We start from the raw sequence: 16,738 nt of genomic DNA on the forward strand, positions 1-16,738 counted from the left end.
GGAGTTTCCGTTTGGGCATGCACAGATTTTCACAGAGGCAAAACAAACACACAGACACAAGGGAGAAAGACAGTGACAATGACAATGGACATCAGTAATCAATTATTTGCCAAATTATTAATTTGTGGACTTTAACCGAAGTTTGGCACTTTCACTTTCATTCAGGGACATTTCCTGCATGCCTCCTGTGACAAATGAGATATTGGATACAAGGAACTGCTGGAAGAGTGTATATGAAGTGTTTGATACCACATGCCGTATGAGAGAAAAAAACTCTGCATTTCTCTGTAACTTAGATGCCCTCTGTAGGTAGCGTCAGAACGCTGTGTGTGTATAAGCTATCCTATCACAAAATGCGGCAACAATCTTAAACAATGGTGATAGTTTGATTAAGGTGTTTACATGTTTAATATTGTAGTGATATTAACACGATGTAAACTCAGTAACTTAGAAATCATTTTGACTGAGGTATGTCTTTAAACACTAAAAGAGTTCTACTGACAATACTAATATGCCTCTGGATAAACAAAGAAAACCGATCATAGACTTAGCAAATCTGTAGAAACTGAACAATCAACACCAACTGGAACCGCATCTTTTTTAAAAGAAAACGAGTGGCAAATCCAGATTTCACCATTTCCAGATGCGAAAAGCTCTCGGGTACAAAAGTGTTCCTTACAAACGTATTTCTGTCTTGTCGTGTGCACTGTAATCTACACTTGAGTCCAGCTGTGCTCTCATAGTGGGCAATTTACATTTACATTTAGTCATTTAGCAGACGCTTTTATCCAAAGCGACTTACAAATGAGGACAAGGAAGCAACTTGCATAACTATAAGAGCAACAATGAATAAGTGCTAAAGGCAAGTTTCAGGTCTGTAAAGTCTAAGAAGGAAAGTATTAGTAATTTTTTTTTTTTTTTTTTTGGGGTACAGTTAGTGTGATATCCAGAGAGGCAATTGCAGATTAGGAAGTGAAGTGGAGACTAAATAGTTGTTTTTAGTCATTTCTTGAAAACAGCGAGTGACTCTGCTGTTCTGATGCAGTTAGGGAGTTCATTCCACCAACTGGGAAGATTGAGCGTGAGCGAAAGTGATTTCTTCCCTCTTTGGGATGGAACCACGAGGTGACGTTCATTCACAGAACGCAAGTTTCTGGAGGGCACATAGATCTGCAGAAGTGAGAGCAGATAAGAAGGAGCAAGGCCAGAAGTCACTTTGTAGGCAAACATTAGAACTTTGAATTTTATGCGAGCAGCAACTGGCAGCCAGTGCAAACGGACTAGCAGCGGAGTGACATGTGCTCGTTTAGGTTCATTGAAGACCACTCGTGCTGCTGCATTCTGGAGCAGTTGAAGAGGCTTGATAGAGTTAGCTGGAAGCCCAGCTAGTAGAGAGTTGCAGTTATCCAGTTTGGAGAGAACAAGAGCTTGAACAAGGAGTTGAGCTGCATGTTCGGATAAGAAGGGTCGGATCTTTCTGATATTATAGAGTGCGAATCTGCACGATCTTGCAGTTCTAGAAATGTGGTCAGAGAAGTTTAGTTGGTCATCAATCGTTACTCCAAGGCTTTTCACCATTTTGTATGCAGTAATGGTTGCCCCATCCATCTGGATTGAAAAGTTATGGTGTGGAGTCGGGTTGGCAGAAAATTGAAAACAAAACATTAGTTGCAGCACATTTTTGAACACAACACTGACTTGCCGTGTCTCCAAACAATCCTTTTTCTTCCACTTGTTTTGGCAACACAAGATGGTGACTCTGCCGTCTGAACACTGTAACAGATACAAACAAGTCTTCGAAGCTATCATGCATATTAATGAAATTGCACCGCATACACAATAGAGCGCGCTGACTGGTCTGTACCATGTTTTTCTCACGAATTACTGCTGCACACTCAAATGTGTCACATTGTATTCACTGGGACAGACAGCCAGTCTACATGCTGGAATACATGCAATAATCTAATTGCCGTGACGCAGCCTCAAAAATTCGTTTCAAACCGGAAAAACGAATTTGCTCAAAATAACGCAAAAACAACCAATTTTCTTACTTTTTTGTGAAATAGATGTCCTAATGGTGTTTTTAGCAGCGTGGGACACATGTATGACTGACAACCGCTCAAATAATGTGTTTTGTGACCCTTTAAAGTCCACATGAACCAGAAGCTGCGACCGTTTTTTTTTCCTTTTTTTTTTTTTTTTTTTCTTTTCTGTATTGTGATGCAGTTCCTAGAGAAACAGAATATTAAAGAAGAAAAGAGTGGGCGTGGCCTTTTTTGCTGCGAGTTGATTGGATGAAGTAAAGTAGGCATTTTATTCAGAAAGATGGGGAAAAGGGTTTTAGAAGAGTTATTACAATCTAACAGACACATCCTTCTCACCATTTCTGTTTGATGTCAAAACTGACAGTTGGTTGACTATGTTAGCCACGCACAATACCTCAAACAAACAGGAACTGTATGTTTTTAAGATTTCAATTAAACATTACAAATGCAAACCATTTTTGTTTCTTAATGACATGAACCGTATAAAATTTTACGAATTAGCCACTAAACCAGGGGTGTCCAAACTCGGCCCTGGAGGGCCGGTGTCCTGCATATTTTAGTTCCAACCCCAATTAAACACACCTGAACCAGCTAATCAAGCTCTTAATAGGTACAGTTGAAGTCAGAATTATTAGCCCCCCTGAATTATTAGCCCCGTTTATTTTTTTCCCCAATTTCTGTTTATTGGAGAAAAGATTTGTTTAACACATTTCTAAACATAAACTTGAGCTTTAATAACTCATTTCTAATAACTAATTTATTTTATCTTTGCCCTGATGACAGTAAATAATATTTGACTAGATATTTTTTCAAGACACTAGTATTTAGCTTAAAGTGACATTTTAAAGGCTTAACTAGGTTAATTAGGTTAGCTAGAAAAGATAGGAACTTCCAGGGAGGTGTGTTGAAGAAAGTTGGAGCTAAACTATGCAGAACACCGGCCCTTCAGGACCGAGTTTGGACACCCCTGGTTTAGTGGCTAATTCATAAAAGTTCAGTCATACGGAAATGTATGATTTTAGCACCCAACCACACCTCTAAACCCAACCGTCATTGGTGCATAAGCAATTCGTAGCCTACTAAATCGTATGAATAAGATTTAGCCACTAAATCAAAAGGTTATGAATTGCTGTGAGATCATGTTTGCCTCAGGCTCCATCTTTATGTTTTATGTTGATCATATTAAAGCAAAGAAAACAATCTGAAGTTGATGTTTTTTTTAAGTTATATATGCCATGATTTTACCGCTCAGGCCCACTCGAGAATCGGTTTTCCTCCATGTGGCCCCTGAGCTAAAATGAGTTTGACACCACTGGTCTATAGTAAAAATGCCAAAATTAGAGCCCTTTGAAAAAAAAAAAAATGTTTTCAATTAAAATCCCCGAAGACATCTTGTCTTCCTTCTAAGCAGAAACTCTTCTCTGTGTGTGACATGTCCAAATAAATATGGCTGCTGTTTATATATTGTGCATCACTAATGTGAAGTCACAATAACCCAGGCTGCTTTATAAAATCACAGCACTTAGCCGTTACTAATGTACTAATTCTACTTCATCTGGATGAAATCCTCTTCCATCCACTCGGGAGACTCTTTCCAGCAGATTTATTTATTTTTAATCATCGTTTTTTGTTCTAAATAGGCAAAACACTCCACAACTCAAGGCATTTCCTTTTATTTTCTTGCGGTCATGTATCTTTTATGTAAGGTAACTTTCTTTAATGCAATTTTAATGGCTCTCTGCTTCTTGCATGCACTGTTAAGGGCCACATAAGAGTCTTTCAGAATTAAAAGGCTGTTAATGGGTGTCCGACCAATAGTTCAGGGCAGGCTGTCAATGCTCTAGTACTTTTAAACTAAGTTTGTAAAGGGAAGCTCGTCTTGATCCATTATGGCTAGCAGTTCGAAATGGAGCAAAATGAATTGTTTGTGCAGTAGCCGTGGTTGGGATCTTTGCCAACAAGTGTCATCTCTCTGTATTGATTTTCCTGGGGGTGTAGGTGCTATATACAACACAACTTGTTTCAGCATGGAGTCCTTGGGTATGCTAGGCTTTATTTATGTAGGTCAGCCTTAATTCAGTTAGTATTAGGGCTGCACTGAGTTTGCAAAGTAAAATACCGCAATGTCAGATTTTTCCAGCGATGTATATTGTGATTTGAATAGCTGTTTTTGGAAAGATTTTATTAGTTTAGATCAACTGGGATGATCAAGTCTTTTTCTTTGCAGTGCATCTGCATAAATGATAATAAATTACGAGCTAAAATAAATAAGCAGTGCTTTATGGTTTTCTGAGGAATCTAAATGTATTCAAGTACAGTAATGGAACAGTAAGATGTAAGATTACATGGTCATCAATGTGTAAAAATGTATAAAATGTAATAATATCTTTGTTTTACTCTTTAATAGATCATATTATCCTGCGATGTGATTATTGCGAATGCACACATTGCAATAACACTGAGGCATAAAGTATTAAAGATGCATTAATCATTAGAACTCCAATTTTTTTTCATTATTATTATTATATTCCGCGTGTCTGCATTCATGATATACATTTTTAAAATAGTGTGTATATATTTTACATTTTATTTCTTATTAAGAGTTTACATGCACATGCTTTAACTGGTTTTGTTAAATCATCAATGTAAGTGTTCAAACAGGATCAACTGTGTTGCTTTATCAACTTAAGGTTATAAATGCAAGATGTTGAATGAGTTGCACTAGACTTTCTCATGTTTATTCATCAAACTGGCAAAATATTTGGTAAAGCTCTTTGACCATAAAACGTGTTTTCCTTTGCTATTAAAAAATATTAAACAACTCTGTTACTCAGAAAATATACCTATGGATATTTTCAATAAGGTTTCTCCAGTATTAGAATTTTTAACAGATGTGAATATGACAGATTTTATGTAACATTTACATATATATTTTTTATTATTTTTATTTTATTACTTTTTTATTTTGTCATTTACTGTATTTAAATGTATTTGTTTCTATTTTAATAATTTATAATTTTTTTATTAGGTTTATTTTTTATTTTATTGTTGAATCAATACTTTTTTATTTATATATGTATTTATTATTTGATTTATCCATTTATTTTTCTTTTATTCATTTATTTTATTTATTTATTTGTTTATGGGTTTATTGGTTTATTTATTTATGTTATTTATTTACATTTTATTTCTTATTAAGGGGTTACGTGCACATGCTTTAACTGGTTTTGTTAAATCATCAATGTAAGTGTTCAAACAGGATCAACTGTTTTGCTTTATCAACTTAAGGTTATAAATGCAAGATGTTGAATGAGTTGCACTAGACTTTCTCATGTTTATTCATCAAACTGGCAAAATATGTGGTAAAGCTCTTTGACCATAAAACGTGTTTTCCTTTGCTATTAAAAAATATTAAACAACTCTGTTACTCAGAAAATATACCTATGGATATTTTCAATAAGGTTTCTCCAGTATTAGAATTTTTAACAGATGTGAATATGACAGATTTTATGTAACATTTACATATATATTTTTATTATTTTTTATTTTATTATTTTTTTATTTACTGTATTTATATATATTTGTTTCTATTTTAATAATTTAAAATTTTCTATTAAGTTTATTTTTATTTTATTGTTGAATCAATACTTTTTTATTTATATATGTATTTATTATTTGATTTATCCATTTATTTTTCTTTTATTCATTTCTTTTATTTATTTATTTGTTTATGGGTTTATTTGTTTATTTATTTATGTTTTTTAAATGTATTTGTTTTATTTGAGTAATTTTCAATTTATTTAAATAAATTAAATTAAAATAATTTATTTATTGAAATGTAGTTGTTGTTTTCTTTTGTTTTAATTTTTTTATTATTTTATTATTTTATTAATTTGTTAAATCAATTATTTTATTTATTTATTATATAATTTATTTATTATTTATTCATTTGTTTTTATTCATTCTTTTTTATCTGTTTATTTATTGATTGATTTATATTACTTATTCATTCATTTATTTATTTAAGCATGGATGTTTTTTTGTGTGTGTGTGTGTGTGTGTGTGTGTGTTTTGTGTGAATTTGTGTGTTTGTATTATAAATTTTGTAAATATGATTTCTTTTCAGTTTGTCGTGAATTTAGCCTGCGATGCAGACATGGCATAAAACAGTATATAAATAAAAAAAAAAGAGCAAAAGTTCATTACCCGTTACCTTGATTTTACTCTGCTTGTTAGCATGTATTGCGCTAGCTTATTGAAGTAACTTTGGACCAGATTCCAATGTTTATGTGAACTGTCCCTATAATAAAAAACAAAAAAAATAGACAGCAATCTATATCTATATCTTTTTTTCTTCTAATTTTTAATGTGAATATTGAATATTTTACCAAAAATTACAGTTTCTCCTGATTATACTCATTTTATTGAAGAAAAATTTTTAAAAATGTGTTTGTTTGTTTGTTCGCAACGATGGATTTGCTCTTCAATGTTTGGACTCTCAGCAGTGAATATTAAACCACACTGAACTGAACTAAACTGAACTTCAACACTGAAAACTGAACTGCACTGTTTCAATTAACTATAATCTTCTATGTGAAGCTGCTTTGACACAATCTACATTGTAAAAGTGCTGTACTAATAAAGATGAATTGAATAGTTAATTTTTGAATAAAAAAACTTTAAAAATTTAAAATAGAAATAATAATGTGTAATATGACATAAAGCATCATCAATGTTAGTATTACAAGAAATGTATTAGAAAAACTGACTCTCTTATATCAAGAACTGATAGAAGCATGAATGAATGTTCTCATTTCGTGCAGACATGAGATAAGCAGCACAATTTTAGAAACTTTAAAACCGAGAGCAGAATGACTCTGCAAGTTTCCGTCATTTGGTTTTGAATGCTATATTTGGCATCAACACGACACTCATAACAGATTGAGGTGAGTAGTACGCGCACGTTTTATTGTCACTGATGAAATATAACCAGATGTTTAAAAATACATTTGTGCAAACATGATTTACTTGACATGGTCTTAATGAAACTCCCATAAACGCTTCTGCAACAAACATAGCGAACCGCCTACAGGCACATTAAAAGCTAAACCCATGTCATGGTCTTGCAAATAAACCCAGAGGGATGATTGGAAACACTTTCTGGCAGTTCTGTGTTTATGGCCTCCCTTAGGCTGTAAATCAAGAGCTGTAGCTTTAAGAACATGACACTATGAATTTTTTAATCTCCTGGATTACCTCTGGTTTATGTAATCTATGGTTTGAATATATTTGACAGGATATTTGAATTTTCTTTTTAGTTTTTGTTATTTTATATTACTACTAGTAATAATAATAATAATAATAATTATAATAATTATTATTATTATTAAATGGTTGGTTATTTAATTTTAATACATTTTAATGAATCATTAATATTTATAATTAGTACTTTCTTGTTTTTATTTTATTTTTAAACTGTATTTTCATGACTGAACATGACAGTATCCTTTTTTTTTAATTTAACCTTCATAAATTGCTTCTCGTTGACCTAATCTATGATATTTTGGAGGTTGCTTTAATTTTCTTTTTTGTAAATTATAATTATTTTAAACTTGTACAACTAATCTTTTTTATATTTCAATATGTTGTTGTTGTTTTTATTGATTAGTTAATTCATTTGTACTTAATAATTTAAGTTATTTAAATTAAACGCTATCCTTTTTATATTTTACATATACATATTTTATTTTATTTTTAAGCTGTATTTTTATATAACATGGCAGTGTAATTAACTAATTACTAATTACAGTGTAATTAACTAATACTATCCTGCTTTTATTTAAATTTGAAAGCATATTTTTCCTGAAGTTTTGCTCTTGATCTCTCTGCAGGAGCTGATCTTGCCTTTGCTCCTCCTGGGTCTCCTCATCCTCATCAGCACCCTCAACCCTCATGTCTCCTACGGCAGCATCAGCACCAAGGAACTGGAGTTTGAGCGGGAACTGCCAGTCAAAGGTCTGGGTTACACCCCCATCACCAATTTCACCAATCACATCATGGAAGAGGTGGCACGCGAACTGTGTAAGTCACATCTGTTGCTTGTCTGTGTTCAAGTATCATTTTCTATTATTAAATGTGTTGCCAATTTAGGCAGCATTTACTCAAGTTTATTTTAATTAATTAATTTATTTTACCTTAATTTTGTTTGTGACTGCTGTTGTTTGTAGATTTTAGTTTTTGTGAAGCACATTGGTCAACTTGACTTGTTTTTAATTATGATATATATATGATATATATGAAATATATATATATATATATATATATATATATATATATATATATATATATATATATATATATATATATAAACTGCCATTGTCATGTTCCTTTCCTATTAGCTTGAACTGGCTTTTAGTTCGGAGCTAGTGCTATTGCCTATTCAAAGATGATTTGATTCGGCTAGAGAGCCTTCTAAGAACAGGTTTGCTTTTCCATGAACCAGAGAAACACCACAGAACAAAGTCACTCATCTTCCCTAGCAACAGTGCGGAAGCCATGAATGCACAGCAAATAAACTATTTGTGCCACAAAGTCGTATGTTGCATGGGTATATTTTTAGCCAGAATGATATTGTCAAAATAAAATATATATATATTTTATATCTCATTCATTCATTAATTTTCCTTCTGCTTAGTCTCTTTATTTATCAGAGGTCGCCACAGCAGAATGAACCGCCAACTCATCCAGCATATGTTTTACACAGCAAATGCCCTTCCAGCTGCAACACAGTACTGGGAAACGCCTATATACACTCGTTCACACTCATACACTATGGCCAATTTAGTTTATTCAATTAACCCGTAGAGCATATCTTTCGACTGTGGGAAACCACACGGACATGGGCAGAACATGCAAACTCCACACAGAAATGCCAACTGGCCCAGCTGGGACTCGAATCAGCAACTTTCTTGCTTTGAGGCAACAGTACTAACCACATCATGGCGCCCCTATATTTTACATCTAAATATAAATAGGCATTTTCTCAAATATATGCATGCATGCGTGTATTTAAATACACATCCATCTATTCGTTATAGGTCATAGCAACTTTTTAGTCAGGGCATTTGGCCTAGGAACCATTATTTGCAGATCACTTTTCCCAGTGCAGAGTGTGTCTAAAATCAAAGAAAAGCTTTGAAACCATGCTCTGGTCACTCAAACTAATAATTACTATTTAAAATAGATCCATTGTGTGTGTATTTGTTTATGTCATAAGTAGGCCCATACGGAATCTGCGCGCGCAGAATTCCGCAGATTTTTCGCAGATTTTCCGCAAAATTCCGCAGATTTCTGCAGATTGTTAGCTTAAAATTAATTTTGTTTATTTACTTGAGTAAGTGTGTATATCTGAATTTATTCAGTTTTTATTCAGTAATTTATTACTTTTTATTTAATGTATTAAGGTCTAAGTTATGATACTCCGCTGGATACTCCCAAAATAATTCCACAGAAATCCGCAGAGTTTTACCAAAATTCTCTGCAGAAATAGCAAAAAACATCCGCAGATTCCGTCTGGCCCTAGTCATAGGGAAGGGCATTCGTTGCGTAAAACATATGCTGGATTCCACTGTGGCGACCCTATATTTAATAAAGGGACTAAGCCGAAAAAGAAAATGAATGAATGAATGAATGAATGAATGAATGAATGAATGAATGAATTATGTGTGTTGTTCCTCAGCTATGAATGAGCATTTAGACATGTTCTCCACCGAGGCTGATTTGGAGAATGCCAGCCTCTATGAACCTGAGGGCTACGTTGGAGTGGTCTTTTTGGATTCGATGTCATATCGTCTGCGATTCCCGTACAGCCAGCTTCCTCTACCTAGTGACTTCACCGAGTCCATAAGTAAGCATCACACACACACACACACACACACACACACACACACAAACCACTGATTTCATGAAGTTACAGCAGTGGCAGCACCCTGTTTTGCTGCGGCTTTGGTTAATTGGCAAACTCCTTTTTAATGCAAATGACATTAGCTTTGTAACTGTTTGATCTATAATGAAAGGAGCTGTTGAAGAACTAACACTCTTGAGTTTTTTTTTTTTTTTTTTAAATCTCTGATCCTCAGCAAGCTGTTACACCAACTATGTCAACTGCCGTGCCGCCAACTACTGGTATTCTGGATTCATACGACTACAGTCTGTCATTGATGCTGCCATTATACAGGTTAGAAAGTACTGCATCAGTTTGAAAGAGTTATTAGTATTTAGAAACTTTATAACACTGTTAAACACCTAAATGTTTTTTTTGGACTCCACTCAAAAAAAAAAAAAAAAAAACCTGCCAGTTGCGTTTTGTTTTTATCACAGCTCTGCCATTGAAAGTGACTTAGTGCTATTAAGTGCATCAAATAAAAAGCAAATGAGAAGCATCTTAAAGGGGCGGGGCATGTAAGAGAGCATTTGATTGGTTATAATTTGATGAGAAACTGAAGTATAAGGTGACGTGAATAAAACCATTGATCCAAACAGGCAGACGTGACAAACTACAAGCTTTACATGTTTATATCAGTTTTATATCTTCTAAACCTGATATTTGTCACTGTTTTGGAGCACACTAGGTTATAGATATCTTAAAAACTAACAATACTGATGGTAACAATTATTTTATTATTTTTATTATTATTATTTTATTTTTTTTTTTTTTTATTATTTTAAATTCATGAGATCAGTTTAAAAAATAAATTATTTAAAACTGCTTTTATTCCAGCCAAGTTAAATTACATCAGAGTTTCTCCAGAAAAAAAATATATATAATAGCAAATACTGTGAACATTTTCTTTCTCTGTCTAACATTACTTTGAAAATATTTGAAAGTGAATCAAAAATTCACAGGAGGGCAAATAATTTAGTAGTGGTTTTTGGCAATTGAAGGAAACTGCTGAGCTTTTTCTGATCCATGATATTTCCTAAAAACTGCTTCATTTTATCTGCAGATGAAGACCAAACGTCCGGTGTGGAATGAATTAAAAGTGCGAGCAGTGATGATGGGACATCCAGGTTCAGTGGAGGTTCAGAAGTTCCCTCATGCTCTGATCTCCATCTACTTAGTGCTGGCCTTCACACCCTTCGTTTCCTTCCTCATTGTTAATGTGGCAGCTGAAAAAGAGCAGCGTCTCAAAGACACCATGGGCATGATGGGATTGTACGACTCTGCCTTTTGGTACGTTTTTCCAATTCATGAGCAAAATTGTAATGCGTGGCACATTTAAATAGCGTTGAGTTTGTAAAATAATCTTTTGCTGTCTCCAGGCTTTCATGGGGCCTTCTCTATGCCGCCCTAGTGACTACCATGTCCATTCTGATGGCTGTTATTGCGACCTGCACGCCTCTGTTCTCCAACAGCAATTTCTTTGTCATCTTCCTCCTCATTTTCCTCTATGGAATATCCTCGGTAAGTCTTTCGGTGGCAGTCTGAAAATTAGAAACTCAAAGCTTCAGAGGAAAGCCGTTTAAATGCCTGTGCACTCGTTTGGCCTCAGGTCTCCATTTCTGCCTGCGGTGAAAGCAGTCTTGTTGAGTGACAGGCTAATCTGCCTTCATATTGAATATATTATTAGTTTTCATTTTCGTTTTGCAAGGCTAAATTGCTTTTCAGCTGTGATGGTTTTCTTTGGCGTCAGAAGGGTGTGACTGTACTGGTAAAATAACTGACTAAATGCAAATCGCTCCTTTGAGGTTTAGATACATTCTTGAATAAATGCTATATATAGTTGAAGTCTGACTTATTAGCCCTCCTGAATTAATTTTTGTTTAACTGAGAGGAATTTTTTCCAACACGTCTAAACATGATAGTTTAATAACTCATTTCTAATAACTGATTTATTATATCTTTGCCATAATGAAAGTAAATAATATTTGACTAGATATTTTATAAGACACTTCAATACAGCTTAAAGTAGCATTTAAAGGCTTGACTAGGTTAATTATGCAAGTTAGAGTATGGTTTGTTCTGTCGACAATTGAAAAAATATATTGCTTAAGGGGCTGATAATATTGAAGTTGTTTTAAAAAATACAAAACTGCTTTGATCCTAGCTGAAATAAAACAAATCAGACCTCTCCAGAGGAAAATAATATCTCAGGAAATACTGAGAAAATATTCCTTGCTTTGTTTAACGTTATTTGGGAAATATTTGAAATACAAAAATGACATGAGGGCTAAAAATTTTTGACTTCAACTGTAAATGTAATATTCAATCCATTACATTTGTGTCAGCAATACAGTGATTTAGAGTTATACCTGTAATGAGGCCTTCTTATGTTTATTTATTCAGCTGTTTAATGTCTTAGAATGTGCCAGTTTTAGCTTAAAATCTTTTCATATCATGCTGTAAATGGGCAATTTTGGGATATTTTCCCATTTTATATGAATTTTGGTTTCATCCATGGGAATTTGGCTTCACATATACATTGTGTTTTTTTGTGTGTGAATTATTGTTATTATTGAGACTAATCTAGCTCCATAGACAATACGTTCACATCGGTAATACACTTTTCTTTTCTTCTTTTATGTTGTGGAGTAAAGTGCATGTGTATCAGTATTAGACATGGCCCGGTAAAAGATTCTGATGCCATGATAACCTTGGATAAAAAAACGGTTTCACGATATTGTGCTTACTGCTCTTAAATATGTTCTTAACAAATGTCTAGGTAATAAACTAAAGCTTTTTCCCCATTGAACACAATATATTTTATTTTTAGAAACATTTAAAAAACTTCATTTATTTATTTTATTTTCAGCTTGGTCCCTTTAAAAATCCAACCCATCCAGCATATGTTTTACGCAGCGGATGCCCTTCCAGCTGCAACCCATCTCTGGGGAACACGCATACACTCTCATTCACACATACAAGAAGAATTGTAGCTTACCCAATTCACCTATAGCGCATCTCTTTGGACTGTGGGGGAAACCAGAACACATGGAGGAAACCCACACTAACATGGGGAGAACATGCCAACACACGGAAATGCCAACTGACCCAGCCGAGACTCGAACCAGCGACCTTTTTGCAGGAATGATACACTTGTCAGGCTAAATAATTAAAATGAATAATTGACTTACACATACTGTAGGAACAGTATAGCTGAATATTTTGGTGGTTTTAAAACCTTAACTTCTCCAAACAGTGGTATACCTTGAAAACGGTTATCATGCCATGCCTAATCAGTATATTAGATCCATCAAACAGCATATTTTGAACATAATGGCAACTTAAAGCACTAAACCAGGCCCTGCCACTTTGGGCATGAATTGTGTAAGTTTATGATATTGTGATGGGTAAAAAAATTGAGGTAGTTCAGAAATTGTGTTTTTAGAGAAAAATTTGCTGATATTGTTCAGGCTCAAAAAGGAACTAAGAGTTATTTAGTGTAGAAACATACTAGGACACTGGTAAATGTTTACAGAAGAGGTCTATGTTTTCATTCATTGCCAATGGACTCTTATCACAAGACTGTCTTGACACATTTAACAGTCCTCAGCATCTTTAATCCTTGAAAGTTTTTAATATTTAGATTTTTTTTTTTAATGGATGAACTTTTATATGTATTATTTTTGTATGTATTAAATCATCTTTGTGTCAAATGACAAAGAACTAATTCCTAGTAATGTGAGGTGTTTCTAACACGGCGTCTATGGGTAGGAGAGTAAATATGATGTTTTTCTCTCTTCTGGCTGCTCGTATCAGTCTTATACTTTTTTCTATATCTGAAAATATTTTCCTTTTATTATTTTAGCAAATTGGATTGTAAAAAAAAACAAAAAAACATTTGTTGTACTTTCCTATTTACTGCGTTCTAAGTTTACCCAACTATGATGATTTCCGAAACACGGAAATGTGAAAAGGGTCCATTGTTTGGATTGTGAAAACTGGCATCTGTGTGACAGGTTGAGGAGGTTAACACAAATTGAGGGATTTTCTTATTATTTTATTTTAAATGCATTGACTTCACACTCTCTACAAAACTCCCATTTTTTCCACTTCTCAATCGTGCAGATTTTCTTCTCCTTCATGTTGACCCCGTTGTTTAAGAAGCCCAAGTTTGCCAGTACGGTGGGCTCGATGCTGACGGTGGTGTTTGGCTGTCTGTCGCTCTTTACTGTGTTGATGAGAGATTTCCCTCAGTCTGCTGTGTGGCTCCTCTGCCTTCTGTCCCCCAGCGCTTTTTCTATCGGCATCGCCCAGGTAACACACAAACACACTCACACACTCTATGCTTTAATTGCAGTTTCCTAGGTTATTTAACTGCCTGCCAAGAAGCGCAGTTTTATTCAAATTTGAATAACAAATCTGTTGTACTTCCCTTAGCAATTTTGCCATGGATATACATATGCATTCAAACTATTTTATTGCGCTTCTGTTAATTTTTAAAATGTCTCAAAATAAATGAGTACACACCATTTTGAAAATTACGATTTTTTTTTTTATCCATTTCTTACTGATTATAGATCATATATTTTGGTGCATTTGAACAAAACAATTTATTGAATGAATATATTCATAAAAAATATTTTAGTCACCGAACATCTTTAGAAATGAAAAGATAATACATTTAAATTCATGTGAAATATTGGGGAAAAATACCAACTACAAAATTTCATTAAGTATTTTTTTTTATTTTTTTATTTCTTGTTTAACATTTTTTTCTTAACTGTATAAATTTGGGTGTACTCATTTTGGACCATTATCAAAAGTTATTTTGCTAGATTAGCTGCAGTACTGCTCAGTACTGACTAATCGAATATGTATGCAGAAATATAATATTGTAAAGCTTCCTATAGAAAATATTAATTTAAATGATGTCATTTATGTTGAGCACTGTATATAAGAATGGAGTACTTTAATTCAACAACTATGCCTTAAAAAGAAAGTTCACCCTGTGAACTGTTTCTACCAAAATTCTAAGCAGATCGAAGGATTCAGGGATTAGTAATTAGTAATGTAAAAAATAAAGACAGATTTGTGTCATAATTTAATTTACTGGTAAAAAAAATAGTTAAAAATATGATTAGTTAAATAAAAAAATAATTTTGGGAAAAATATGTTAAGTTAATTTAGGAAGATAATAAAAAATTTTATTGGGCACTAAATAATCAGAAATGTTTCCTCAGCAGTAATGACCGTGGAATTATAAATGATATTTTTTATTTAAAGCTATAATTTTTAATTAAAACATTATTTTTTAAATTTATTCCTAAGTGAATAAAAACAAGAAATATTACTTTTGGGGATAAAAAAATGTCTAAATTAAATTTGCGGTAAAAGTAAAAGATTTAATTGGGTACTAAATAATCAGAAATGATTCCTCTGCACCAAATCAAGTGGAAACTGAAGCCTGGTCTAATGGCTGTTGAAGTAAATTAGAAATAAATTATCTTTTGTAAATAGAATATATAATTTTTTAATGATAATCATTATTATTTGTCCCTTAATTATTCCTACCTAATTAAGTAAAAATTAGACTAAATTCAAAAATATTTTTAACAATCAACTTGTGGAATAATTGGTAGTCTAAGTAATTAATTTTACTAAACAATAAAAACACAAAGTTCCCTTAAATAAGTTGCTGTTTTTGTGTTTGTATGTGTAGGTAGTGTATCTGGAAGCTCAAGGGGATGGCGCAGTGTTCTCATCTCTGGGCAATGGTCCTCACGCTCTCTATGTTCCACTGGTCATGCTGTTTTTGGACTGCATCCTCTACCTGCTTTTAGCCATTTACCTGGACCAAGTGCTACCAGGTGATGTTAGAGTTAAATCATTTCGTATAAATCGTTCGGTATTACCGAACAGCTCATTATATAGACCATTTTGAGGGATGTAAACAATAACAATGGTCCTAATGTATTTCCTGTTTAACATTTTTAATTTCCATAGCTCCTGAGAATCCTATGAGGTCCACATATTTATGAATAACACTATGACAGCTGTTTTAATGTTGAGATATGATTGAATTGCATCTTGTTACAGTTATTAAAATAGTTTGACAACAAGCAGGAAATATTCATTGGCCAATGGTATCACCCCATTGAAATGGTCTATTTTATGTATATTTTTAGTCCAGAACTATTATTATTATTATTATTATTATTATTTTATTTATTTATTTATTTATTTATTTTGCTGTGGATCCTTTTCACATTTACGGGTTTCTAAGCAGTATAAGTTATGTGAAAAGCAGTGGAAGTTAGTTGTTTTTGTATTTATATTTGGTCAAATAATAAAAGAAAACCTCCACGATAGTGTTTACATGACTTTTAAACAGCAGCCAGATGAGAGAACAATGACAAATTTACTTAATAAAACTGTATTTAGCATTTTCGTATAAATGGTTATTACTTTTTTATAAGTTGATGCAAAGAGCATATAATACAAAGTACAGATTTATAAATGTAATTACATATCTATATATTTTAAATCAAGATATTAAAAACCTTTAAGGAATAAAGATGTTGATTACCATCATCACTATCTTATGAAGAGGGTTCATTAAACCAGGTGTCTTTTCTTAAAAGACTTTCAAAGAGGACATTCTGTTAGGTTCTAAATGCAACAATTCTTTTGTAAAGTTTAACTACATTTGCAGATGCAGCTTCAGAAAACCACATGTTTTTTGACTATGCTA

At 33.0% G+C, this 16,738-nt stretch overlaps 1 protein-coding gene across 1 annotated transcript in view; it reads left to right on the plus strand.

Moving 5' to 3' along the window:
- Window positions 1–16,738, plus strand: part of abca5 (ATP-binding cassette, sub-family A (ABC1), member 5) — a 53,127-nt gene that overhangs the window by 4,163 nt on the left and 32,226 nt on the right. The window contains exons 3-9 of the mRNA NM_001099246.3: window positions 7,937–8,126; window positions 9,784–9,951; window positions 10,184–10,281; window positions 11,051–11,277; window positions 11,367–11,508; window positions 14,113–14,301; window positions 15,707–15,854. Of these exons, the coding sequence (NP_001092716.2) occupies window positions 7,937–8,126; window positions 9,784–9,951; window positions 10,184–10,281; window positions 11,051–11,277; window positions 11,367–11,508; window positions 14,113–14,301; window positions 15,707–15,854 (1,162 nt within the window). The remainder of the gene's footprint in view (window positions 1–7,936; window positions 8,127–9,783; window positions 9,952–10,183; window positions 10,282–11,050; window positions 11,278–11,366; window positions 11,509–14,112; window positions 14,302–15,706; window positions 15,855–16,738) is intronic.

Source organism: Danio rerio, chromosome 12 (genome assembly GCF_049306965.1).
Source record: "Danio rerio strain Tuebingen ecotype United States chromosome 12, GRCz12tu, whole genome shotgun sequence".
NCBI classification, from domain to species: Eukaryota; Metazoa; Chordata; class Actinopteri; order Cypriniformes; family Danionidae; genus Danio; species Danio rerio.